The sequence below is a fragment of the Leptonychotes weddellii genome, chromosome 13 (assembly GCF_054177405.1).
Source record: "Leptonychotes weddellii isolate Sample4059 chromosome 13, ASM5417740v2, whole genome shotgun sequence".
Taxonomy (NCBI): Eukaryota; Metazoa; Chordata; class Mammalia; order Carnivora; family Phocidae; genus Leptonychotes; species Leptonychotes weddellii.
The window spans coordinates 22,238,254-22,265,803 of record NC_138381.1 but is presented as its reverse complement, the minus strand read 5'-3'; the positions used below and the strand labels follow the sequence as shown (position 1 = coordinate 22,265,803).

At 50.4% G+C, this 27,550-nt stretch overlaps 1 protein-coding gene across 1 annotated transcript in view; it reads right to left on the bottom strand.

Annotated features, from left to right (window-relative positions):
* MYO5B (myosin VB) overlaps positions 1 to 27,550 on the bottom strand; it is a 278,618-nt gene that overhangs the window by 19,702 nt on the left and 231,366 nt on the right. The window contains 8 exon segments of the mRNA XM_081802529.1: positions 668 to 1,004; positions 6,935 to 7,035; positions 8,043 to 8,282; positions 11,777 to 11,842; positions 15,714 to 15,854; positions 17,847 to 17,966; positions 19,056 to 19,204; positions 20,613 to 20,697. Coding sequence (XP_081658655.1) covers positions 668 to 1,004; positions 6,935 to 7,035; positions 8,043 to 8,282; positions 11,777 to 11,842; positions 15,714 to 15,854; positions 17,847 to 17,966; positions 19,056 to 19,204; positions 20,613 to 20,697 — 1,239 coding nt within the window.

Sequence of the window (27,550 nt, the reverse complement as noted above, 5' to 3'; positions counted from 1 at the left end):
AGCTCTCTCCTCCAAAACAACAAACTTCTCAGTGGGGCAGATCTTACTGAGTAATAGCCATTATAACAGAAATATCAGCTAATATTGATTCTGCACTATGTGCCGGGCACGTACAAAATGCTTCACCTGTGTTAACCCTATTCCTTGTAATGACTCCATGAGGCAGGTCCCATTCTGATCCACATTAGACCAGCAAGGGAAGAGACAGGGGTCACCTTGCTCACAGGCAGTGGGGCCACACTGCAACCCAGAGCCAGGAGACACACTGCCTCAAAAACCCAGCTGATCTGAACGTTCTTTCCCCAAGAACTGATTCTCATTGCTGTAATGGGACCTCCAGCAGGTCATCAGCAGGCAACGCTCCGGAGGTACTATGTGAGGGCACTGGGTTTCCACCTGGCCCTACCACCACCAGGCTGAGGGAGCTGGGCCAACATGGACTCACCTCAGCTTCCTCTTCTGGGACACAAGCCTGCGGACCACCGCCCCATTGGTTGCTGGGAGGCTCAAACGTGCCAAGCTATGCCACAGCCCTGAAGAGCCACACCCGGGCAGCCAATGTGGGACAGGACCATCACGTCGTGCGTGTCTAACCTCCCTGCTAAACTGCTCAGCCACAGCCCAAGGCCAGTGGCTTCTACATTCAGATTCTGGTATCAAATGGAACAGGATTCAAGTTCTGGATCTTCCACTGAAGCATCAGTGTCCTGACCCCAGGGAGGTTCCCCTGAGCCATCAGCTGCTGTTGCCTGGACCCCCACAAGCAGCCTCGCCGCCTCATCCACACGGACCCCGGACACAGCGCGCCGGCAGGGTGACCCCTGTGAATCGCACCCGGCCTCCACTCCAGCTGAGAAACAGGTAAGCGTAGACACGAGCGGGCGGGACAGACAGAGCAGACACAGGTAGAAAGGCGTATGTTTGACCTGGCAACTTGCTTTAGGCCTTGGTAGGCCAAGCCGAGCTCTCCATCTTCATTCAAATATCCCCAATCCTCAGTCTTGCTAGAAATAAAGGACAGAAAACAGGACATCGAGTGTAGAAGGAAGAGACGGGGGGCAGAACGTCCAGGAAAGTGAGGCCATTCCAGCCAAGGGTTGGAAATAAAAAAAAAGGAAAAGCTCAAAAACTCCCAGCCTCCCTTCTTCCTTTGCTGTCACCAGACCCTGAGCGCTTAAGAACATCCCGTCCCCCAGGCCGGGTCTCAGAAGGGGGTCCATGTGCTCTCATGGGAGCTCGCAGATCACGATAGGCTGGGGAGCGTGTTGCCGAGAACAAAGGGTTGCACTTGCCCCGATAAATTCTGTGAACAGCAGCGGTCATCCCCCTCTCCCCCGAGAAGGATTCAGAAAAGGAAAGGGAGAATCAGGAGAGGCACAACCAGGGCAGGGAGGTGAGGCCCGCCCTCGGGAGAGGCTGCAGAGGGCCTCCCGGGGATGGTGCATCTGCTCGGCACGGACTGGGGACACGAGGCTCAGTAACCCTGAGGAAGACGACTACATATTGTCTGCTTTTCAGTGCTGTTCTCCTGTCACTAAGGACACAAAAGCATTAGCTAATCTCACCTCCAGCCCTCACTGCAGTCACACATAAAGAAACCATGAATAAAAACGGCCACGCAGGATGCCCGCTGAACTTTCTCTGCTCCCCCTGGGGACTGGGCTGCATCCCTATTTACTCAACTTGGAAAGCAGACGGTCAGTTGCCATCTCCTCGCAAATCCTTTGGCCCTCCCCAGTGGCCCAGTGTCTGCCCAGTGCCCCAAGAGCAGCTCCTGGAGATCAGGCGCATGTCCTGTGCTCCCCCATCCATGTACCTCCCCACCGTCGCAGCCCTGGGCACACAGGAGATCCTCAACGGCCAGTGGGATGGGGCGGTGGGTGGCAGACCAAGCCTCCTCGCACCTGCCAGGATGCTGCCCCTCCCTCTCTGCGCTAGGGAATCCTCCTCATGCTGGTTGGATCCCAACTTCCTGGCAGGAATCACAGAGGAGCTGCAGGTGGTATGCATGGACCAACAAGCCCTTCGTCACTCACAAGGAGAAACAGTCATCCCCTGGAGCCACTCTACCGCTCCTGCTAGGTTCTGGGTGAGGTCGAGGGGGGCCAGCTACCCCGTTTTACCTTGCCGGAGCTCAGCCTCATGAAGGGCGGCCCTAGGCCTTTGCAGGGCTCACACAAGCTGCTTCTTGAGCAAAGCTGGTCATATGGCCCCTAGGTCCCTGAAAGCTGGGTCCCTGAAAAGCTTGAAGAGGAGGGAAGGGGGCAGAGACTGCAGCGAGCATGCTTCTGTGCCCTGAGTCTGTCCCTTACTTTCACAGCTTGTGCTCCCTCCAGCTGGGCAGTGAGGGGATTACTGCCAAGAAGTAGATCCTGGGGACCTCTTCTCTTTAGGACTCTAGCTCCTCAAATGTCCAGAGCTCCCACCAAGGCCTGGCCTCCCCACAGACGGCCTTTGATTGTAGACTTTTAGCTGCCCCCCCTCCCGTGCTTAGCACTTAACTCACCTGTATGTTCCATTTATCTTAGCAAATCCTAAAGTGACCCGGGCCCTGTCAAGGGGGGCTGGCAGCCTAGCACCTTTCCCTTCTCCGCTCCTACCACATTTAACTAGGGCCTTTGAGTAGCTAGTACGTTAGCGCACATGGGCAGCCACTGGGAGGAGATCCAGGCACAGCTGCAGCCCCTCTTGGGGAGGGCCTTGTTGCTGCACAGGAACACAGGATCTTTTCCTCCATCTTGTTTGCCATGCACGAAGGGACCCCGAGATGGAGAGGACTTGCCTGACGCTGACATCCGCCCACACCGGCTGGCCCTCCAGATGCCTCGGAGTGGGGTAGGGGGTGGGGCTGCCGGCTCTCTCCGGCAGGGTCACCGCATTCCTATAGTTCCCTCCATGGCAGACTGAGTCCCACCTCTCAGGCTCTGGCGGATGCGTGTGTGTTGCTAATCCCTGCTCAGAGGGAGACACTCTCAGAATTCTTAATTCTGGAACAGGCCAGGCATGATGCACAAGGATAAAAGTAGAGACTGTGCAGGCCAGTCATCCACGGTGCTCAGGAAGTCAGGCATACCAGTTAATGAAAATGCAGTCAACCAGCTCCAGGTCCAAGCCTTTGTTCCTGGATGAAAGAGGAAAGATTCCTCCACGGAGAGTCTCCCTCCCCTCTGCATGCCATCAGGGGCGAAGGCCTGGGAGGGAGCGCCACGTAGTGGTAGGAGAAAGAAAACCCCAAACAGCAGCTCACAGGAATTTTTGAAAAATAAAGTACATGAGGTCAATGAACAAATCAACGTTCGTGGAGACTCTCCTGTGTATACGCCACTGCGCTGAGCCCCGTTCCCGGTGAGGCTTCAGACACACTTGAATATAAAGTCTCCAACTGCAGAAGGCAGCAAGAGCGCGTTGAGGAACCTGGCTGGAGAACCAGGCACCCCAAAGGCATGTCGTGGTCGCTGCCTGCGTGCCCTGGACCTGTTTCTTCATGTGTAAAATGAAAGTGCTCCACTGGCTTATCGGAGGTTCCTTCTAGATCCTTAATGACATAACTGTATTAACTGTAAAGATCGTGCAGCAGAAAAGGCCTAGGATAGTATTTGCTTTCCCTCTGTGGAGACCGTCAGGGCTACAACCCAACTGCCATCCCTCAGTCCTGGTTTGAGGACCCAGCTCCCTGTGGACGGAAACAGGCAAGGTTCCTATGAGCGCGAAGATGGTGGCTTTCCAGTTTCTAAAAAGAGCATGCTGTGCTTCACAGATGTCCTCATTTCTGTAGCTCACACCTGGAGGTTCCACCCAACTGCCCAGGACATTCCCCACAATCTCTGAGAATGGGAGGCCATAACCCCAGTGCTGCGAATGAGAGAGATGCCTGAAACTACAGGCTGGGCCACGGGAAGGTGAATTGTCTGGATAAATATGGCCATGCCACGGAATTACAGCAGACAGGAATTGTACTGGTGGCTTGGGACCCACTGAATTTTGGGAAACCTTATGAGGGAATCATTGCCTCATAGAAGCAAGCCGAGGGTTTCCAGCTGGGAACAGTGACAGCGAGGACTCAAGAGAAGGGAGCTGGGGAGAATGAGGCTCTCTCCCCCCTCCTTTGCTGTTTTGAGCAAGACATCCCACAGCAGCTGGGGCTCAGGGCCAAATGAGCCACGAACTCCAAGCCTATCCTAAGGAATCTGCACGCACCCCTTTCTGGATCTCCACTGTCCCAAGCAGGCCCATTGTAATAACCCCGGGTTTACCTGTCCAACAGGCAAAGCTACCTTTTGTGCCAAGGGCCTCCTGTTGTTTCCTGGAACCTGCTGGGTAGAAGGATTGCAAGGTTTCCCGGGACCCAAGCAAAGGTCTAATAATGCACTCTCAGTTTCTCTTTGGAGCTCTGCAGACTTGAGTGGAAATGGCCAGTGGCCAAAGGAGCACTGTTCCCGGAGCTAGACCTGAGCCCTCACCACACTCCTGCTCCTACCTAGCTCTGTGACCTGAGTGCACGCCTGGAGGTGAGGCTAGCCCACTTCCCTATCCCCGCCCTCCAAACCCTCCAGACACCCACCTCTGTCTGCTGCAGCCCATCCCTGGGGCAAGGACCAGCCCTCTCTTTAACTTGATTTTGGCCACATATAAAATGGTAATAATGTTGCTGATTTCTCTTAGTTCCCAAAATGTGAAAATGAGAGCACTTTCTGGAAGCAGAAGAGCTATCCATATTCCTGAGGTTCCTTCCCAGAACAGACCCTCAATACCGGCTTCTCTCCCAAACTTGAAAACAAAGGAAGACACACAATTCGTAAAGATCAAACAGAAGTCTATAAACTCTGGAAGTTAGGGAGTGAAAGAAGTTCCAAAATGGAACTTCCAGTGCGTGAGTGTAAGCTTTTCCTAGGTAGAGGATAGATCTTTGTAATCCCTCCACCCCAAATCACACATGCATTCATACAACTTCTCTTCCAACAGGAACACTCTCCATTACAGGGAAATCGCAGGAGAGGAGAAGCCGCTGGGTCTTCAGAGCACTCTTATGGGCAGGGGCTGCCCTCATAATAGATGGCCTGGCTGCCTGGCACCAGGAATCACCGTCTGCACCTCCCTCCCTGCTGGGATTACCAAACTGGGAGAGGCACAAACCCACCATGGTCTGGTCTGGTCCCTTTCCAGGTGTGGCAGGCACTGGGGAATGGGTTCTTCAGGCTTCCCACCCTGAGGCAGCTTTCTGTACTTAACTGGGTGTCACGGGCTGTGAGTCCCCTATTGTACCCCGGGATTGCTGGGAATGCAATTATTTTAAGATGTAAGAAAAGCTATTTTTATTTTACCACCACCATGATTACTGCTGCAAAGGAAGACAAATCCAGGGTAAGTAGGCAGCCCCTGGGACTGGATCCCTGACAAGCATTTGGGTGAATAAAAAGGGAGCTGACAGCTGATAACAGCCACAGTGTAGAAGATCAGAAAGATCTGCATTCACTCTCCCTCATCAGGGTCCAGCTTGTTTCCTTCCTTTCTTTTTTTAAATTTCAAGTATTACCTGTGTTCTTTTTTCTTATTCAATGCATTTCTTCACCCAAGATCATTTCAAATGACTAAATCTTGACTCCAGTTTCAGCACCGAGAGGCTCACCTTCATTTCCTTCTCTCTCCTTTCGGGGACAGAACTGCAGCTCTCCGGAAATTTACTCTCCTCCTGGGGGCTGCTAAAAGCCTTCATCTTCTGATTACCTACACAGCATGCTGGAAGCAGCCCAGCCTGGGAGTGAGGCCTTCTGGATCATACCTCGACTCAGTTTCGGGCTGGCTGCGTGCCAGAGCTGCTCACCCCTTCTGGGCCTCAGTTTCCCTATCTGCAGAAAGAGGGGCTAGAGGACCTCTGAAGACTTAGTGTTTCAGAGTCATTCTGTGACGTTCTTGCTGACAACATCATGCTGCATTCCCAGCAACGCCTACTGACATTTTCCAGATGTGCTTGAGGTTTTTGACAATTCTGTACAAATGCTTAGTGACGGATCGACATTCGGTTGAGGTGAGAGAGAACGGTAGCCAGGGACAAGGCCAGCTCTGCTCTGACGAGTACCCACGGGGGCACACAGAGGCAAAGACGTTAATCATGGCGGTCAGTGTTCTAAGTGCATTACAGACTAACTCACCTGGTCTTCTCCATCACTGTGCGTGAGGTGCACTGCGGTGACTGTCCCCAGTTCAGAGGGGAAACTGAGGCACTGAGAGGTTATGAAGGAGTTACTAAATAGCCGGTAAGCGAGTGGAGTCCAGAGTGCCCATTCGCAAGCGCTCTGCCATACTGCCCGGGGGTCTCATCCAGGCCCCGCTGCCTCCCCCAGTCATGCTCTGTTGCCTTAACCTGGGGAGCTCATCCTTAAGGAGGGACGAGAGGTGGTCGGTTAACTAAAATCCAGGGAAAACTCATGGTAGCCAATATGGCAGCGCTCGAATTCTCCCATCCAACCTCTGGGGCGTCTAGCTCGGGTTCCAGCTCTTAAATGCTACGCACTGGGGCCCACCAGCTGGGTTGAGTACAGCCGCTATTAAAGCAAAGGGCTGCAGCGGGCCCCTCCCAGGACTGCGTTGGGCTCATTGGGTGCTGGCTTCCCTCTCAGTGAGACTAGCCACTCTCACCTGTCTTCCCTGCTCCTCCTTTCAACACTGCCGGGGAGGGTCCCTTTCCAAAGGACTGTCAGAGGATCTACGTGCTGGAGGCTCTAGCTGTGTTACTGGGGTCTTGCAGAAGCTAACAAGTGCTTTCCTGAGGGCATGGGAGTCACTGAGTCTGCTCCTTCTCATTTGCCTCCTGCAATAAGGAGACCCTGATGCTGAGCACGTGGTCAGTGTCTGAGGAGCAGACGTCACGCATTAGCTCGGGTAAGACCCTTTCCCATCACCTTGTCCAGGTAGAGCTACTGCAAGCGGGACTTACCTGTTTGTCTGGCAGACCCCATGATAGGCCTCGATGGCGTCCTCCTGATCCACGTGCTTTTCACTGTTAGGCCAACTTGTTCTGGCATTAATGTTCGGCTCCTAGAAGGTCCCAGATTAAAATTAAACTCTAGTCACATAAACAACGGTCATGAAGCGACTTTATATACAGAGGCATAAACACAAGCTTTTTGGGGGGGGGGGTGCCCAGGTGGCTCAGTCGGTTAAGTGTCCACTCTTGATCTCAGCTCAGGTCTTGTTCTCAGGGTCGTGAGTTCAAGCGCCATGTTGGGCTCCATGCTGGGCATGGGGACTACTTAAAAACAAAGAAAAAAAGCCCAAGCTTTTGGGGAAAAAACAAAGGTCCAGGATGACCTCAAATAACAGCAGTTAAACCCAGGTGGGAATGTGACTTTCAAAGGCACAGAATGACAAGGCCTGGCTGCAAAGACCCTGAGTGTGGAGTGGTGGTTGGGGGGGTCAGGGGGGGGAATGACAGTGTCTATGGAGGTGACAGCACCCCAAATCCAAAGGACAGGGTGAAAATCTGTCTCTGTTGATCCTCCACACTCATGACTACTTACGTATCCCCCCACGTCATCCCTGGGCCATGCCCAGAGTGACCCAGGTAGCCTCTGTCCCCTCCCTCCCATTCCCCAGTCTGTCCCAGAAGGTGAAAATATTAGGAACAAATGCTAAGCCAGACTTGCCCCCCGCCCCCCCCCACCAGCCCCGGGGAGGGCTGAAAGGAAAGACTTCCTCTACCTCAGAATCATAGCAAACACCAAGGGGCAAAGCACAAGGTGAGAAACAAGGCCGAGGGGGCTGCTGAGGCCATGGCCCTAATTCTGTGCCTTGTTCTTTTTGAACACGTTCGTACTGAGTAACTTCAGCAGATTCCAGAAACGTCCAGCAAAGTCTGCCATGAAAGGTCATGCTGAAAGGGCAGCAAGTATCTTGCTTTGCCTTTAGGGGAGAGACCCTGGAGCAGGAGAGTCTGCTCTTTTAAGTTTAAGGTTCTCATGGGTAAAGATATGTAAGCAAAACCCCACCTCTATTACCTAGTGTCACCCCCTCACAAGCCCGGCCGGGGGCTGCCACGTGGTTACCGTGCTCTTGCCGGCGAGTCGGCGCTGGTCAGCACTGACGATCTGGGTCCTGAGGATGAGCACCTCCTCCTTGCGAACCTCAAGCTCCTCATTGGCCAGCTTGAGCTGGTTCAGCAGCAGGCTGTAGCTGTCTGGGGAGCTGTGGGTGGAGTTGTTCTGTGTGGCTTGGTCGGCCACGGCTTTCCTCAGCTCATTCAGGTCATTCTTCAGCTTCTTGTTCTCTGACTCTAGCTCTTGCCTCTGGAAGACAGCCCAAGCAACACACTCCATTTCCCCCTGGACCTCGGGTAGCCTTCCCACGTGGCCTTCTCCCTCCACCTTCCTTAATCAACCTGCCCGGACTCCTGCGAAGCGAAGAGCAACTTTCTCATTTTAACGGTAACACACACCACAAACGTTCTGTCTGGCAAAAGGTCAGTAGTTAACACTGGATTTGAATCCACAGCCCTAAGTTACTGGTGTGAAGCATCTCACACGAGGCCTCTATGATAGCGTTCCCTGAAGGTACTGATAGTGTTCATATTTCTAAGTGTATTTGGCCACGAAACTCATCCTCGTGGAAATGTCATGTTTTAAACAACATGCTTTCAACACTGGACTTCGTTAATGTACTTTGTGACTTTCCAAGAGAGCATATGGACTGCAGGATTTCCTAAACTGATTTCTCTAGAGATCATTGCACTCCCTCCCCACCCCCCAATTCTAAGGAGCACCACATAGACTAAAGTTCTGGAGTATACCAGGAACACTCTTGTTGTTTTGGTCACATAGAAAGCCACCCACAGTCAATGCCAGCAGAAGAAAAACTACCTATGTACAGAGTCAAAAATACCACTGAAATTCAACTTCAGAATGTATTTTAATAAGCTTTCTGCATATAATATCTAACTTTGTGTTTGACAAAGTCAGACCATATAAAGTTTGATAATCATACACATAATGCTTTTAGGGCCTTGCAATATATGCGATTCAAAATTTCCCAACCCCCGCCCCCAAACAGTGGGTAAGTGGGGACTGGTTGCAGGTTTATTACAGAAGCCACAGAACCACAGAACTAGGAGACCATATAAATAAATCATCTCTTCATTTTCTGAGTGAGGACACTGAGGACAGAGCAGAGAAGGCTCACAATGAATTTAGAGGCTCTGCCACGACTAGCGCCCAGGATTCCCGATGCCTGGTTGAGGGAGTCCCACCTTCCAGCCCCGCCACATTTTGTCAGGCCCCCTTGAGCAATGCTCTGCAGGTGTGATGCCCCTCCCCCAGCCCCCCAGGACCCTTCCACCCCCTCTCACCCCCACAGGGGGCACGTATAAGCCTGGAGCCCAGCACCCAAATGGTGTACTTCTGCCCCTTCATGCACTAGAGAAGGATTGGGGCCATTTCTAAAATTCTGGCGAGGGGAATTCAGAGTTTCAGCAAAAATCACTACTCGTCAGGGGGGTCCTCCCACAGTCACCTCATCTCCCCCACGTACTTGCGGGCAGGTTTTTCAAATCCAGTTTGGTAAGGATCGGGTTCAAAAAGACAGCTGAGTAGCCAGGTGTGTAGACTCATCATCTGCTTAGATCTTTGCTCAGGCGAAGTCTACCCTCTGGGAGGGCAGAGTACACCTCCCACCCTCCACGCCCTCAGAAACCAGGGCCTGCTAGATACAGGCTGACAAAAAGCCCCATCTTCATCACTTCCCTCAAGGTCTGGGGCTGTTAAGTGAGAAGCATCGCAGCCTCCCCAACACTGGTCTCCCGCAAACCCAGGGGTCCCCAGGGCCAGCCCCGGGGACAAGGTGCACAGGTTAAGCCAGGTCTCACCAGAGACAACGAAGGGAAAACCAGGTCTTGTAACCTCAGAACCGTGGCCTGCCAGAGCAGAGCGGTCTCGGAGGTTCGAGAGTTTGGGAGAAGTATTTATCGAGCCCTCTGTGAGCCCAGCCCCGTGCTGGCAGCCTACAGGAACAGAGTGGAGCATCTTCCTCAGGAGGCAGCTGAATGCAGGAGGAGCTTCTGAGCTGATTTTAAGATGGGCATCCTGGAAGCAGCGTTTTGCCCTTGGACTATAGCAATGGTTCTCAGGGTTGAGTGGGTAATGGAAACCTCGCGAAGGCGTGTGAAAACAGACGGACACAGCCAGTCTGGGCTGAGAATTTGCGTTTCGAGCATGTCTGCAGTGATGCCCGTCCTTGACCACTCCTGGAGACCCACTGGGCTAGACCATCTTACCGGTTCTAATGCACCTAACAAGCTCACTTGCTCGGGGATGGGAGCTGACGAACGGCGTGCAGAAGGCCCATACCACAGGCATCTGTCACACCCACCCCCCTCCCACGGGGCTTTGAAGCTTTCAAATATCACATGAGAAAAATAAATCTAGTCAATATATCAGAAAGGAAGCCCTCACAAAGCCCCCCCTTCTGTGGCTCTCGTCCACGAAGCCATGGGCACGATTCTGGACTGTTCTCCTGGGGCAATGTAGCTGTTACCAGAGTTATCCGTGGTCCCATGAGTGGAGCCAGACTGACCCCGGCAGAATGGATAAATTTCCAATTCCTAAGTCTCTGGGAATGGGAGCGGGGGAGTGGGAATGCTCCAGTGCCCCTTTTCTGTAGATGCCCTCCCAGCCCCAAGGCCTAGTCCCCCAACACTGTAATCAACATAGGCCTGCCTGCCCTGGAACCTGGAGCCTTCACCCTGCAACCTCGCCAGCGCTCGCTGGGCCAGCCCTGGGTGTGCGGGGACATCCATCCCTTCATGCAGGTCTAGATCATTTTTCAAAGTGAATTCATCCCACTGGTCACATATTACTTTAACTGGAACTATATCAAGTCAGTAAAGACATATGTGACCTAACAACAAATACATATTTGGTTCTGACCCTGGTTCCTGGCACAGAGCTTCCAAAACTCTCATAACTCCTAGTGATAGAGGCAAGAGGAACATCTTTCATTAAATTTGGCCTCAGTGCCTGGTTCCTGACTCGGGAGTGCTAAAATCCTTGGCATTTCCTGATAGGGGTGAGACAGATGTGTGTTGTAAGTCATAACAAGCCCCTTTTGGCCCCACCGAGTTCATGCTGAGGATGTGGGCCAGCTACCAGGGGAACCAACCCTGAGATTAGAGCGCTGGAGATTATAGCCCCATCCACCAACGCCCCAAAAGGGAAAGACCAGGGCTGGAGATCGAGCTAAACATCGATGGCCAACGATTTTATCATCGTTGCCTGTGGAATGGAACCTCCATAAAACCCTAAGCGAGGGCTTCAAAGGGCTTCAGGTTGGTGAGCACAGGGAGGTAGGGATAGGGAGCATGCACCTGGAGAGGGCATGCAAGCTCTGTGCCCCTTCCCACACACCTCGAGTCTCTTCCGTTTGGCTGTTGCTGAATTGTGTCCTTTATAATAAACCAATAATAGTAAATGAAATGCTCTCCTGAGTTCTGTGGGCTGTCCTGACATATAATCAAACTTGGGAGGGGGTTGTGGGAACCCCCAATTTGTAGACACGTTGGACAGAAGTGTGGGTCACCTGGGGACCCACCAATGTGATTGGCATCTGAAGCGGGGGCCATCTTGTGGAACCGAGCCCCTCACCAGTGGGGTCTGCGCTAACTCTAGGGAATTAGTACCAAAGTTGAACTAAATCACCTCGTTGGTGTTTCCTATGAGTATAGATTATAGTCCTTGTACTAAGTACACATTTTCCTGCATTTCAGAGATGAAGAAACTCAAGGGGATCTTACCTTCAGACTGTTGTAGGCTAGGTCTGCATCCTGGTCCAAGTCTAGGTCATTCTTTGCTTGTTCCACCTGCACAGATGAGGAGATAGCAGGTGAACCCGGACTACATGCAGCTGCTCCACATGAGTATTTCCACCCACGGTCCCCATGCTTGTTTGCACAGGTGCCCGCACGCCCCCCTCACCCCCATATGTCCACTTCCCTCCCACCTCCAAAACGCAGCTCACAACTCCAGGCCACCAGGAAGCTCTCCACGAATGACTCCCCGCCACCCCCCCACCGGCGGCCCTCACCCCCTCCATGATCTATTCACGTAATCCTTAGGCATACGAATATGTATACACTATGTTATGGGTTAAATTATGTCGCCGCAAAAGAGATGTTGAAGTCCTAACTCCTGGTACCTCTGAACATAACCTAATTTAAAATGGGGTCTTTGCAGATAAAATCAAATCAAGATGAGGTCATTAGGATGGGCCCTAACGGTGTCCTTACAAGTAGGGAGGTCTCGCACGCATGTGTACACACCCCCCACACCCACGCAGGGAGGAATGCCACATGAAGATGGGGGCAGAGACTGGAGTCATGCGGTGCCAAGTCAGGGAACTGGAGCTAAGGAATACCAAGGGTTTCCAGCAACACCAGATGCTCAGAGAGAGAGGGGCATGGAACGGATTCTCCTCCAAAGCCTTTAAGAAAGCACGGCTCGGTTGAAACCTTCATTTTTGACTTCTGGCCTCCAGAACTATGAGAGAAGAAATTTCTGTTGTTTTGAGCCATCCAGTTTGTGGGACTTTGTTCCAGCAGCTGAGGAAACCAGCACCATAACTTATATACTATTAAGAAGGTTAATCTATAATTATGTTCTTATTAATAAGATTAAGGAGTTACTTTTAGGTATTTTGGGATGTGTGTGCACATGTGTGTTGTTTTTCCAACTGCTTCCTCCATGTCCCTCTCCAGGAGGGAGTCCGACAGCTGACCCCCTACAATGCTCAATAAATGCTGTCTGACATTAAGCTCTGAAGAATGTAGACAGCAACTGTAATGCTAGCCCATTAGGACTCAAGGAACCAATGACTCCTATGATTATTTGGCAGCTACTGGACTTGAACTGTCAATGAGAAGGGGAAGGAACACCTTCATAAGTGGGGTGCTCGGGGTGATTTCAAGCTGTGGGTGACAGTCCTTGAATAAGATAGGTTTTGGAGCTAAAACCTGACAGTGCTTCATTAGATTTTCTACATGTTAGCAGCCTTAGGTCCAAGGTAAGGCCACCACCTGCCGTGCACGGATTAGGTGAGCCCAGGCAGAGAGAGCTGGGCACCTCTTGCAGGCTCTCCAAGATTCAGGGCTGCCACACTGACCACATGGTTTCCTGCCCCTGCAACCTGGGAAAGCTGCTGTCCAGGGTACCAGTCTCCACCTTGCCTCCTGCCTCAGCAGCGGTCCGGGTCTGCTCTTCACCTGCTGCCCCGGTGACAGGCCTGCGCTTGCGTTCCGTGAAGCGTGGATGTGCTGTGCGGCCACGGATCACTGCGGGGTGCATTTGTTTCTGGGAACATGGAGATCACCTACAGTCTGGGGGGCTGTATTAAGGTGGACTGGCAGTTATGTTTCTAAATGGGCAGCCTGTTGGAACTACCCTGGTGGCAAAGGTGACAGGGCCAGGCCTGGGAAAAGGGAGCTGGATGGATGGGAAGTCCAGTACAGGGACAGACCGGCTCCCATGCTGATGTCACATGCTATAGAGGTCTCTGTCCCTCCTTCTCCACAGAGTGGTCTCTCAATAGCTGACACCCCAGGGCACATCTCTCCAGAGGAAAGACGCAGGTGGCTCAGGATCCCTCTTGCAACCAAGAGCAGATCCAAGAACATGATCTCTGATCATGGTTCAGGTTCAGGGTGCTGTAGAGGGATTCCATAACTTCCATCCCCTGCCCCACTCCTGCTTTTCTTACTAAACCGTCAAAAACAAGATCCTTCTCCTTAAAGGGAGATCCTCAATACACATTCAGGGCTAGGGGACAAGCCTATGTTCTAACACTTGTTCAGTGATTGCTTTTAAAGAAAGTGATAACTTTTTTTTAATTTGGTATCAAAGAAAAATTCTCAAGCCAAGATTTCAAAATTATTTGGCATTTCTGCAGTAGGGAACCCTGGAGGGTGAACATCTGGGGATAGCTGAGTGGGCCGGGGACTTTGATGTCAGCCACTGTCTGGTGTCATCGATGTGGATTTTCTTTTTTTTTTTTTTAAAGATTTTATTTTTATTTATTTGAGAGAGAGAATGAGATAGAGAGAGAGAGCATGAGAGGGGGAAGGTCAGAGAGAGAAGCAGACTCCCCGCCGAGCAGGGAGCCCGATGCGGGACTCGATCCCGGGACTCCAGGATCATGACCCGAGCCGAAGGCAGTCGCTTAACCAACTGAGCCACCCAGGCGCCCCCGATGTGGATTTTCATACATTTGACGTGTGCTGCCTGTCAGGGCAGCTTCTCTTCTAATGGACCAAGTCATTTGTAAACCTAATCCTTTCACTCTCCATTTGGAAGCTAAGCCACCTGAGAGATTGAAGTCCATCAACAAGATTCACCTCCCCACTTAGTGCTCAGAAGAATACCCAAGAATACGCTAGCAATACAGATCAATGTCTGTATCACATCTGAAGGGAAAGGGAAGCCAGGTGCTACCAAAAGGAGACCATGTGCAGAGGTAGGAGTGGGGGCAAGGCTGAGATGCAGGAAGGGGGTTGAACTCCACAACGGGCAAATCAGGCCTAAGAACAGAGCACAGGCCTTTGACAAATCCACTAGGAGGTCAGCTAACAATGTGACCCATGTCAGAATCAGCCTTCTACCCCATTAGAAGTGGTCCTTCTACCTCCCAAGAAACAACATGTGGTTCCTCCCTTTGTCTCACTGCTAACTTCCATGGGCTCTGTCCACTCCTACAGCACACCAATCCGTACCCAACCTTGCATGTATTCGAGCACTACCGATGTTATTCTTTATTTTTCACCCATGTTATGCCTGGTCCTCCCAACCTAGATCACAAATTCCTCAATGGCTAGGGAGTTTTCTTACATTTTTATCTCATTTCATAAACGTTTTGAATACCTACTATGAGCAGAGTGCTGAGCATTGCGCAGGTGCCAAGTGGGTCCCTGAGACACTGAGAGATCTGGGGACACTAAGGTTTTCAAGCAATATCCTTTCAAGACTGAAAATACGGGGCGCCTGGGTGGCTCAGTTGGTTAAGCAACTGCCTTTGGCTCAGGTCATGATCCCGGAGTCCCGGGATCGAGTCCCGCATCAGACTCCCTGCTCAGCAGGGAGTCTGCTTCTCCCTCTGACCCTCCTCCCTCTCATGCTCTCTGTCTCTCATTCTCTCTCTCGCAAATAAATAAAATCTTAAAAAAAAAATTAAAAAAAAAAAAAAGACTGAAAATACAGATGATAATCTGGGCTGAGGTCAGGGAGCAATCATGGGATAGAAGGGTGAGCAACTGCAAACCTGGGCTACCCCTACCTGAGTGGGGCTAACTCAAGTCCATGTCAGACTCCACATAAGGGGAAATCATTTTTCTCTGCTAAAATTTGACTGCGGCTTGTATTTATACTTGAATCACACATCCCAGTCCTCTTGGCAAATAGGGGACAATACTACAGCCCCCCTGCCCCCGCTTTGCCTCTGGAAATCCCTTGCCCTGGGGGTACTTGGGATAGCCTCCTCCTGTCCATCTGGGGTGGTGTGGGGGCACCGGCAAGAAGAGAAGACTCAACATGACACCAACAGCAGGAGAAGCTCTTTCCTGACACTCAGCACCCTCAGGACCCCAGCAGTCACAGCCTGCCACGTGAGCCATGGGAGGAGGATGCTGGGTCATTTGATGCTAGCACCCGGGGGCCGCTCTGCAGGCTTGCAGCCCCAGCACGCACCTGCACCTTCCTGCTGTCCTGCTGCTCTCTCTTCTCCAGCTGCACCTGCAGCTTCTTCCGCTCCTGCTCAAGCTCCCGCACCCTCTTCTGCAGCTTCAGGAAGACTGTCATGTCCATGGCCGCCTTTTCCAGGCCAATGTCCTTCAGGGGAACACAGGGAGCCGGGAAGGAGGTTTCAATAGCTTCAGCGCCTTAGGGGACATACAGCCTGCCTCTCTCTCAGCTGCCTGTCTTCTCTCTCCACCCAGACATCAATCCACGCCCCAGAGGCAAAGCCAGTGCCAACCAACCATCAGTTCTCATAGTAAAGTTGGCACCCCAGGCTCATTTTCTGTCTAGATAACATCTGAGTCTTGGCCATTTATATTTCTGTGAGAGCCACTTAAGATAACCACTCATACATTCCAAGAATAGATAAAGACACAGCCATTTTATTTGGAAGTTAAAAGAGCTCACTTATGGAAATGGTCTCATACCAGAAAAATGGGAAAGCGCAAGCTTTAACGCTTCCTGACGAAGAATCGATGTGGTTACCGATCCCTGCAAATGGGTTATTGAACACCACTGGATGGCGCCTTGAAACAGAACCAACACTTCCCAGCCATGGGACCCCTTTCTTCTACAGATCGTAGAGCATCAGTTTCCCAGATTTTTTCCCCTTTGGATTCAGGCCTGGCTTTGTCCCCTGGGGTTCTGTTGTGTGTAGGTGTGCATGTGCGAACGTGGGTGTCTGCACGGGCATAGCCATGTGGACTTTAAAGTGCACGTGTATACGTGTGTGACCATATAACTTGGTTCAACACGCATTTCAGGAGTGCAGTGTGCTCTGCCCTGGCTCACCCTAAGAACCGGCCTCAGTTTCCCTGAAGAATGAAGTCCCCGGTGGAAGTGCTTATGTCTGCAGAAAAGGCCACACGTACACCTGGGAGGCCCGTCTGGAGCTCAAGAGGCTGAAGCCTCCGGGACCCAGGCTTAGGAGATCGCAATGGTACAACCAGGGGCCTTAAGCAAGCGTGTGTTAAGCACTTGCCAGGCGCTCACGACCAGCAGCAGACCACACTGAACTGTACGACAGACCGCTTTCTTGTCCCAGGGGCTCCTTTTCTATCCTTCCCCACCTTCTGTCACTCGCCGTCTCTCATCATATGCATCACACATACACCCGCAGTTATATCCCAAACTTCCCCCATCACCTGATGGTCGCCTGACTCCGCACCCAACAAGCCCCATGAGGGCAGGGGCTGTCTCGGGCTCGGTGACCACTCCTCTTCCAGGGCTCACCCGCGGTGCCTGGCACAAAGACGTGCTCAGGGCACATTCGTGTTTGTGACCGTCTCTCCTCGAGGTCTTTCATGTGCTCTGTAAGGTCTTATGTGCTTGTGATTTTCTTCTTTTCAAATGCCAGAGGAAAAACTGTGACTATGGACCTTTGACAAAACCACACACGGGTTACCAAGTCCACTGAGTGGTACCGTATTTAGAGACAAAGATGTCGTCACTCAGCAAACATGTGTGGTGCCAGATATTCCAAATAATTCTTCTCTGAGTTTGATCCAGCTTCTTGGTCAGGGAAAAAAAGAATTCTTGCATATGTATGGATATTCCGTATGTGTGTGATACTAAACGGGGATGATAATCTCTATTTTAATGACTATACTGTTCTTCTTTTTTTTTAATTAGAGAGGCTGTGGGGAGAAAACCTCCAGCAGACTCCATGCCTAGCATGGAACCGGACATGGGGCTCAATCTCACGACCCTGAGATCATGACCTGAGCTGAAATCAAGAGTCGGAGGCTTAACTGACTGAGCCACCCAGGTGCCCCAGAGCTGTTCCTTCTCAAGCCCGTCATTTTACCTCTCTGCCGTAGGTTCTCAGTTTTATAAGAGTGCCAACCAGGGATTTACCTTCTTTCTTTCTCCCTGGATAGTGGGTAAGGTGAACAGCAATGTATCGCTTTGCACAGTAAATATTAACTCCAGGGTACTGTCTCTAAGTGCCCTGCAGTCCAAGTGATCCGTCGTCAGGAAGAAGCCCCACCAACCAGAAGAGGAAGTCTCCCTCCAGCTGGGAAACCTCAAACAGCTCCACTCCCCCTGGACCACGGACAGCAGCCTCCAGCCTGCCTTACTCACCTCCACCTGTTGAAGGGCATCCTCTGCGTCTCCGACCTCAGATGTGGAGATGGAGGGGTAATTGGAGTCAGACTCTAAGCTACTTTGGTTTGATGGGTTCCGCCTGTGGCCTGGGGTCTGCTGTTGAAGGAGAAAAATGTGAGTACTCATAACAAACTACTGTTAACGGGAACTGTTCCTGTTCAAAGGCCAGTAGATCCTAGAATTGGGACTTCTGCCTCATTTGTCAACAAGAACAGGTGTTACTGTTGCTGGGAACAATGGCTAACGGAGCTAACTCCCACAGAAACGTCACGGACCGTTCTTACCGTCATCCATCTAGCTAACCAAATGCCCACGGGAAGGAACCCATGGCAAGACCGAACTCCCTGATGAGCCTCGTCCTGAGGTCCAAATCCCTAACACGTAGGCCCATTTCTCTGAAAGTCCTGGGGAAACCACCCGTATTCTCCTGGTCTTGCCCTGAAAGTACGAACACACCGTCCTGTCCCTGGCCCCCCGGCAAACTGCCTGTAATGACCTCATACAGCACTTGTGCCCCTCCCCTCAACGTTATGAAAATAGTAAGCATATTAGAAATAGAGGTTACCATTTATACTGTTCGTTTAAAAATACTTTTTTTTTTTTTTTCCCTTGCATATGATTCGGCTTTGAGAGTAAAAACTGACCTTGGTCAGAAAATTTTGTATTTATATATGTTCCTATTTAGCTTCTCTTCCTGGTTTCTATGCAATTAACTTATCAATCTCGTTTGAGGATGCATTTCTGGAGGCAATGTTTATGTGGGGTAAAAAAGAATGACAAATCCTGAAATAGGACGTTTCTCTGTCTATTGCGTTTCAGTAGAAGACTGGGAGAAACAATCAGCCCCTGGGCGTCTCCCCGCAGTCCTGCCAGGGACGCAGAGATCAGAACTCCCCCCACACCGTCACTGTTTCAACTCAGGAATTTTCCCAGAACAGGGAACAAGACAGACAGCATACACCTGGGTGGGATTTTTCCTTCGGCTCCTGAGATCTTTGTGAGACCCCAAAAGCTGGGAACGGAGCCATCCCTGGGAAGGATCGCCGGGCCCCGTTACTTGTGTGAGAACCTTCGGCAGGTGCAGCGCAGCGGGCGGCAGCGTGGGGGCCCGAGCCGTGTGGGAATGGCGGCGGAAAGCCAGATGCGGGGCCGGCGCGGGGACAGGGGCAGGACTGCCCTCCTTGCCTTGATGATGGTCAGCTCATCCCGAAGGTTGTCGTATCTCTGCTCCAGCCGCGAATATTCCTTCACGAGGTTCTGGTAGCGGGAGCGCTCCTCCTCCAGCTCTTTCTTCATCTCGAGATTTTCCTTGACGGAGTTTTGGGCAAATTCATCTGGAAAGCAAGCACACTAAGCTGCAGTTTTGCTTTCTGAATGGATTCCCCTCACACGTATTGATTGCCTCATGCTTTCTGATTAATCTTTTAATTTTTTTAAAGATTTTATTTGACAGAGAGAGACACAGAGAGAGATGGAACATAAGCAGGGGGAGCGGGAGAGGAAGCAGGCTCCCCGCGGAGCAGGGAGCCCGACGTGGGGCTCGATCCCAGGACCCTGGGATCATGACCTGAGCTCAAGGCAGACGCCCAACGACTGAGCCACCCAGGCACCCCTGATTAATCTCTTCTTAAAAGGCTGTCCATGACGAGCTCCTTCCATGGACCCCGGATGCTTTTATCCAGCAACCTCACCCACTGCAGAGCGAAGGGCAGCTGGCTATGGTGGCGTCAGTATTCAGAGAAGGGGGAGAGGCCACCCTGCTTTTGGGAAAGTGCGAGAGAAGCAGACAGCCTACGGGACATTCCCTCACTTAACGCACCAACTTCTCTCCTGTGACGACTGTCACGGCAGCTGCTAGCAACGTCCCTGGAAGAACCCAGGCTTTGTTCCCCACTTTTGTCCCCATTCCTGATCTTCCGTGTTCTTGAAGTGTAGGGAGATTGAAGGATGGAAGGCAAATAGATCACATGGGTGGGCTTTCCCCCACAACCAAAACTTATTTATACCAGTAGAAAGAAATCATTTTTAAAGGGAAATTAAAAAGTTTAAGTTTTCAATGAGATTTCATGCTGGCCGGGACTGTGCCCTTGGGTGGTTCAGGCAGGAGAGAGACCTAGGGATGGGAGAAGGTGAGTGACTTGCTTAACGGATCCACTGAGCCAGGCAAGGACTGGGGTCTGTGGACACCCACTGCTTCTCCTTGGCCAGACAGCACATGGTGGTTGATGGTGGTGCAAGGCTGGCTGGGATCTGACCCGATTTGTCCTTCAGCAAACATTAACAGAAGAAATCACAACATGTATTATGGATGCTAAAGTTTAAAATCAGCAGGAATGACAGCTCCGAGGTGCTTATTATGTGTCAAGCACCATGCTAAGTGCTTCATACTTCTGAGGTCTGTACTTTTATGTCCATTTTGCAGATGAAGAAACTGAGGACTATAGTCATTAAGGGAGTTGCTCAAAGCCAGGCAGTAGCATGTGGTAGTCATTCTTTGAGTGCAGGTTCCTGGGCTCCAAATCCCATGCACTACTTTGTCCATCATGTGCGTGTCTCACCACATTCAACTCTTAAAACCAAGAGTCACAGCAGCATATTAAAGACCACCCTTCTTTTATGTGTATTAAAGCCCTTTCTCCAGTGCACCGTCTTAACTGTGTTCTTGCTAGGAGTCCTTGGGGGAAAATCAGTGTGGAAAAGAAATTGAACTCCAAAATGAAAAATCAAGCACTTTGCACTTACCTTTCGCTTGGCACAGGATTTGGTTGTTAAGCTGTTCTTTCTCATCTTTTAAGAGGGCATTTTCTTGCTCCAGGACTGCAACTTGCTGAAAGGGAGAGCAACAGGAGAAAATGTTTGCCCTGTGCAGCTGGGCAAAGGAAAGGCTCCTTTTGTGGGGTTTGAGGTTCAGCTGGTTATGTTTAAATGCTCTTAAGAAAATCAAGTCAGCCAATAAAAATGGCCAATAGACACATGAAAAAAATGCTCCATATCACTTGTCATCAGGGAAATACAAATCAAAACCATGATGAAAAACCACCTTACACCAGGTAGAATGGCTAAAATTAACAAGGCAGGAAACAACAAATGTTGGCGAGGATGTGGAGAAAGGGGAACCCTCCTACACTGTTGGTGGGAATGCAAGCTGGTGCAGCCACTCTGGAAAACAGTATGGAGGTTCCTCAAAAAGTTGAAAAAAGAGCCACCCTACGGCTCAGCAATTGCACTACTGGGTATTTACCCCAAAGATACAGATATAGTGAAATGAAGGGACACCTGCACCCCAATGTTCACAGCAGCAACGTCCACAGTAGCCAAACTGTGGAAGGAGCCGAGATGTCCTTCAACAAATGAATGGATAAAGATGTGGTTCATATATACAAGGGAATATTACTCAGCCATCAGAAAGGATGAATACCTACCATTTACATAGACATAGATGGAACTGGAGGGTATTATGCTAAGTGAAATAAATCAATCAGAGAAACACAATAATCATAAGGTTTCACTCGTATGTGGAATATCAGGAATAGTGCAGAGGATCATAGGGGAAGAGAGGGGAAACTGAATGGGAAGAAATCAGGGAGGGAGACAAACCATGAAAGACTCTTGACTCTGGGAAACAAACTGAGGGTTGGGGAAGGGGAGGGGGGTGGGGGGCCGGGGTAACTGGGTGATGGGAATTAAGGAGGGCACGTGATGTGATGAGCACTGGGTGTTATACGCCACTGATGAATCAATGAATACTACATCTGAAAGTAATGATGTGCTATATGTTGGCTAATGGAATTTAAATAAAAAAGGAAAAAAGAAAATCAAGTCAGCCAAAACTGCTTTTGTTTCAAGGGGGAAAACTGTTACATTGAAAGAAAAATCCCATTAAAACAAGACAGATGAGCTCTTTATGGTCTTCCAGGGCCCACAAAAACCTCATGAAAAGTCAGCACGACGCTCACAGGCCGTGCGCAGGAACTGACGACAGGCTTTCACCTCTTGTGTTTGGCTGCTTGTCTCGGTAAATTTTGAGCTCTCAAACCTGAGCGTCAGGAAAGCCCAGAGCTCACAATGAAGAATTCTCTCTGGTCTTCATCCCACTTGCCCTCGCCTGTCTCCCTGGACCAGCACAGCTTGGGTGCTGCAGAAGGAAGGGGAGCTCTAGTGTTTAGCTTCTTACGAGACCCCCAAACGAAGCACGAAGTGACTAGTACTGGAAATGGCACAAAAAGAAAACAGTGATTAAAGAAAAATTCTGGTCTGCTCAGAGAAAGAATTAAAACCACATGTGGCAAGCTTTTTCAAATGAAAATCTTTGGCTATTCAGGACTGGGGCAAATATTTGTATAGATTTAGAAATGTAACAATTCAGACGTGTTCTAAGAGAATGAGAAGTTATTAGCTGTTATCAAGGAGGATGAGAAAGGGCTCTCTTTCTCCTGTAACACGGGAACTCGCGTGCAGTGGAGCCACCTCTGCATTCTCTCTCTGGACCCCCCGGAGACTCCTGTTGCAGAAGGCCACCGAGTTGTTTTCCCCACCAATGTTGCATCCATCCCTGCCTTCAAGACAGAGGTAAGGAAGTGAGCACTGCAGAAACTGGACGGGAAAAGGAAGGACACGTGCCCAGGGGCCCTTAATTCAGGCATCTGGACTTGAGTCCCACTTCCCTGGAGGCTCTCTGAACCACCGCCAAGGCAGCACGGAAAGAACCCCTGCGATCACGCCGCTATCAAAGCACAGCAAATCTGGCTGGAGGCCAAGACAATGAGCTTCACAGCCACAGAGCTCTGGCTCTAGAAACCACAGGTCCCTTTCGGTGACATGGACTTGCACCTCACAGGGCTGCTCTCAGGATTCAGTGAGATGATGTACGTGGAGTAAGAGCGGCAGGCACAGCATAGAGTGCTGATGAATATTTGTAGATGGTTCTACAACAGTCCCTTCACTAGGCACTAAGTGGAAACAGAGGCTTTAAAATCATTCCACCACTTAGGGCGCCTGGGTGGCTCAGTCAGTTGGGCGACTGCCTTCGGCTCAGGTCGTGATCCCAGGGTCCTGGGATCGAGTCCCGCATCGGGCTCCTGGCTCAGCGGGGAGTCTGTTTCTCCCTCTGACCCTCTCCCCTCTCATGCCGTTTCTCTCTCAAGCTCCCCTTCCTTCTGCAGCACCCAAGATAAAATCTTTAAAAAATAAAATAAAATCATTCCACCACTTTGCAAAAACCTGAGGGAAAAATGAGTACCTATTCTGCACTGGTTATTTCATACAACAGTAGAGAACATTTTTCAGTTTTTTTCTTAAAGATTTTTTTATTTATTAATTTGAGAGAGAGAGCATGTGAGCAAGAGCACAAGCAGGAGAAAGAGTCAGAGGCAGAGGGAGAAGCAGGCTCCCCAGGGAGCAGGAAGCCCGATGCGGGACTCGATCCCAGGACCCTGGGATCATGACCTGAGCCGAAGGCAGATGCCCAATGACTGAGCCACCCAGGTGTCCCTTTTCAGTTCGTTCTGTGAGGCTAGTAATATCCCGATACCAGAACCAGACAAAGGTATCACAGGAAAGCCACAGACCATTATCTCTTATGAGTACAGACGCAAAAAACCCTTAACAAAATGCTACCAAATGTTCATGATAAAAACTCAACAAACTAGGAATAGAAGGGGCCTTCTTCAGCCTGATAAAGGGCATCCATAAAAACCCACAACATCAGACTTTATGGTGGAACACAGAATGCCTTTTGCATCCACGGTCAGGACAAACACAAGGATATCTGCTCTCACCCAAACTATTCAACGTTGCACTGGAGATTCCAGACAGGGCAATTGGAGAAGAAAAACAATTCAATGAGGAAAGAATAGTCTTTTCAACAAATGGCTGCGACAACTAGATTTCCACATACAAAATAAAATTGGACTCCTACCTCACACTATATACGAAAACAAGCTAAAAAGGTATCAAAGACCTAAATGTAAGAGTTAAAACTACAAAACTCTTGGCAGACACATAGAAGCAAATCTCTGTGGCCCTGGATTAGTCAATGGTTTCTTAATACAACACCAAAAGCACAAGCAACCAAAGAAAAAACATTTAAATTGCACTTCATCTAAACTAAAAACTTTTCGGCCTCAAAGGATACTATCAAAGGCAAAGGGCAACTCACAGAATGAGAGTAAATATTTGTAAATTATCTGATATGGGACTTGGACCCTGAATATACAGAGTATTTACAACTCAACAGAGAAAAAGAAATCCAATCAAAAAATGGGAAAAAAACTGAATAGACACTTCTTCATGTGGCCAATATGCACATGACAAAATATTCAATAGGACCACCGCCAGGCTGTCACGTCATTAGGGGAAAGCAAAGCAAGACCGCAATGATTTATCACCTCACATATACTATGATGGTTATGATACAAAAAGATAATTACAAATGTTGGAGAGTACGTGGAGAAATCAGACTTCTCATATCCTGCTGATGGAACATAAACCAGTGCAACATCTTTGGAAGTTCCTCGAAAATTGCATTTTAACCCTGGTAAGACCAACAATTCCATTCCTAGGTTTCCAAGAGAAATGAAAACCTATGTCTACACAAGAACTTGTATACAGATGGTTGCCGGAGCGTTATTCAGAAGGGCCAAAAAGTGGAAACAATCCAAATGTCCATCAATGAACTGATGAACAAAATACGGCATGTCCATATGATGAAATACTATTTAGCAATGAAAAGCAATAAAGTATTGATCCATGCTACAATATGGATAAATCTTGAAAACATGATGCTAAGTGAAAAAGGTCAGAAAGTCACGTATGATGATTCCATTCATATAAAGTGTACAGAATAGGCAGATCTATAGAGACAGAAAGTAGATTAGTGGTTGCCTAAGGATAGGATGGGGAATGGGGTGTGACTGTTAATGGATACAGTTTTTTTGGGGGGGGTGATAAAAATATTCTAAAATTAGACTCTGCGATAGTTGTAGAACTACTTTAAAAAACACTGAATTGTACACTTTAAATGGGTAAACTATGGTATGTGAATTATATTCAATAAAGCTGCTAAAAAATCATTCCACAAATAAGCCTATCCACTAAGCACAGTACCCTGTGCTCAATGTGACAAAAGATAAAAAGAGAAGTATAAGACAGGCTCTCAGTGATGAGCTTCTTCACAGCTCCAAGACTGGTAAGTGATGCAATGAATGACTGCATTCCCTGGTTCAAGTCCTCACTTCTAGCCATGTTTGGTACATTTCATGATCTACTGGCAGTGGTTTGGGGGCAGGGGGGGAGAGAGGATTCCTCCCAGCCTGTGTAGAAAGAGCCTCAAAGAGGATATCTTTGGTACACCACCATGTTCACGGTAGCTGAGACTAGAGGGTAACCTCCGGGGACCACTGCCTAGGAGATAGGTCCCTGATGGACCCACCGGCACTCCCATCAGAGAAACACCTTTCAGACTCTGCCAGAGCCCTTTGGCAGTAAAAGCAAGAATGGAGGCCCCAGGGATGCTGGCTAAAGGGCAGAAACCTTCCTGACATCTGAATTTCAACTATTTATGAGTAAATGCTACCCTCCCTTCCCCCCCTAGCTTTAAAGTTCAGCTTAAGGCAGCTGGGGGGTGAGGTAAGAGGACAGCTGCCTCTCCCCCACAAAGCTCAGCATCGTGTGGGAAGGGTCAGGAGAGAATTTCAACAAGGCTGGAGTCCAGGAATGAGGTCACCTGTCCTCCCCGCCCCCCGCCATAGGGGCTCAGAAGGCAGCGACTCTCACAGGTGCGCCCGCTACTCTGGGAGCCTGACGGATCTGCAGATGGCTTGCTCTCTACGGTTGTGCAGGAAGAACCGCAGATACACAGTGTCTCTGGAGGCTTACAAAAACCTCCAAGTACTTACTTCGTCAACAGTCTCTTTACACAATTCAATGTCTTCCAATTTCAGAGTTTTCAACGTCCTTCAAAATGTGGCTCAAAACCATGTTCCAGGAAACTGTCCCTTCTCTGCTACATGGTATTGCCGCTTTTTCATTCTCTCAGTTCAGATGGACTCGGTTTCTATCACAAGTCCTCCTGCGGATGTAGTGCTGAGAGTTCCAGGAATGAGGCTCTGACCGGCGCGGGTCATCCTGACACCGCCAGGCAGAGTCTAAGCCCTCTCATGGAGAGCCAGGCGAACGGGCGTGTTCTGCCTCCCCACAGGATCTCAAACGAGAAAAGGCTGGTAAAAAGATTTATGCACATAGCTAATTGCCACACACTGTTCTTCATCCACAAGTTGCTGCCCATGATGATGAACACAACTGATGTGTGTCCGCAGAGACCGCAACCTGCTTTGGCAGGGAGGGCTAGGGACAGAAGTAGCAGCCCCGAGCGATGCCCTTCATCATCATGGCCTGCCACTCACCCGTCAGACACTTCCTGACACCATTCCCCATGCCAGGAGCTGGGCAGGCAAAGCAAGCTCCCCTATCCAGGCAGCCGCTTTCTGAGCGCGCCCCCCTCAACAGGGGCGAGGGGCAAGTGGGCAGATTTCTGTCCAGCAGGGTTTCTAAGCCTCAGCACTACGGACACGTTGGGCTAGGTGATTCTTTGTTGTTGGCAGGGGTGCTGTCCTCTCAGACATTCGGTGGCATCCGGGCCTCTACCCACCGGATTCTGGTAACTCTGCGGCCCCCCGGCCCCCCTGCCCCCTACCCGCTGGGACCGCCGAAATGTCTCCAGACGTGGCCAAAGGTTCCTTGTGGGCAGCAGGGCCTCTTGCCGAGAACCACTGCTATGAGGGGAGTTAGGATGAACAGAGGTACCAAGGAACAGAGGGAGGCCCCAGAAGGTTTCCTAGGAGAAGCGGGTTGTCTCAGACCCGTGGGATTTGCAGGCAGCCAAGGGAGCTCTAGGCGGAAAGAAGACGTGGTGCAGACGAATGGCAGCCGTGGTTTGGGAACGGAACAGCGCTGTTGTGGTAATGCGGACAGAGGGGGCTGAGAAGGGACGAGGCTGGGTGGGGAGAAGTGAGAATCGGAGAACGGCTTCACTCCCTTTGTCTTCAGGATAAACTCAACTCTTCCACACACCTCCCTAAAATGGGCTGAGCGAGGCCCAGCTTCTCCCCGCTCTTTGTTTCTGCCTCAGTGTGTCCCTGTGCCCCCCGCCGAGCTCTCTTCCCCAGCCTTCCTGGGCAGGGAGGGGGGTTTCTCCTCCTTGTCTAGCTCTGGACCATGATTCATTCTTCCAGGAAGGCCTCCTATCCTGCAGGTGTGGGGTGAGCCCCCGAGCTCCATCCTCAGCTTACAGGGCCTGCTTGTCCCTCCAGAGATACAGTCAGACTGCCCTGCATCCTCACCCACCTACTCAGCCTGGGCCCACGGACCACCGCCAGGCTGTCACGTCATCACGGGACACGTCACGCCCAAGGTGACCGAGCCCGCGAGGAGCCCTGCACAACCAGTTAAGGGGCCTATGCTTTCCTCCGTTGAAAAAAAGGGTTCCTTTAATTTTTTTTTCCCGAATCGTCGATTAAAACATCTAGAACACAGGAGTTGCTTAATCAAATGATTCAAGAGAAACACAATGTGGGGAAAAAATACTCTTCGAGTGCATCTAATTTCCTATTATTGAAAACAGTTCACCCAATGAGCACGCTTAAGTTAGCTTCGCCAATCATCGAAATAGCTTTCCCGTTCCT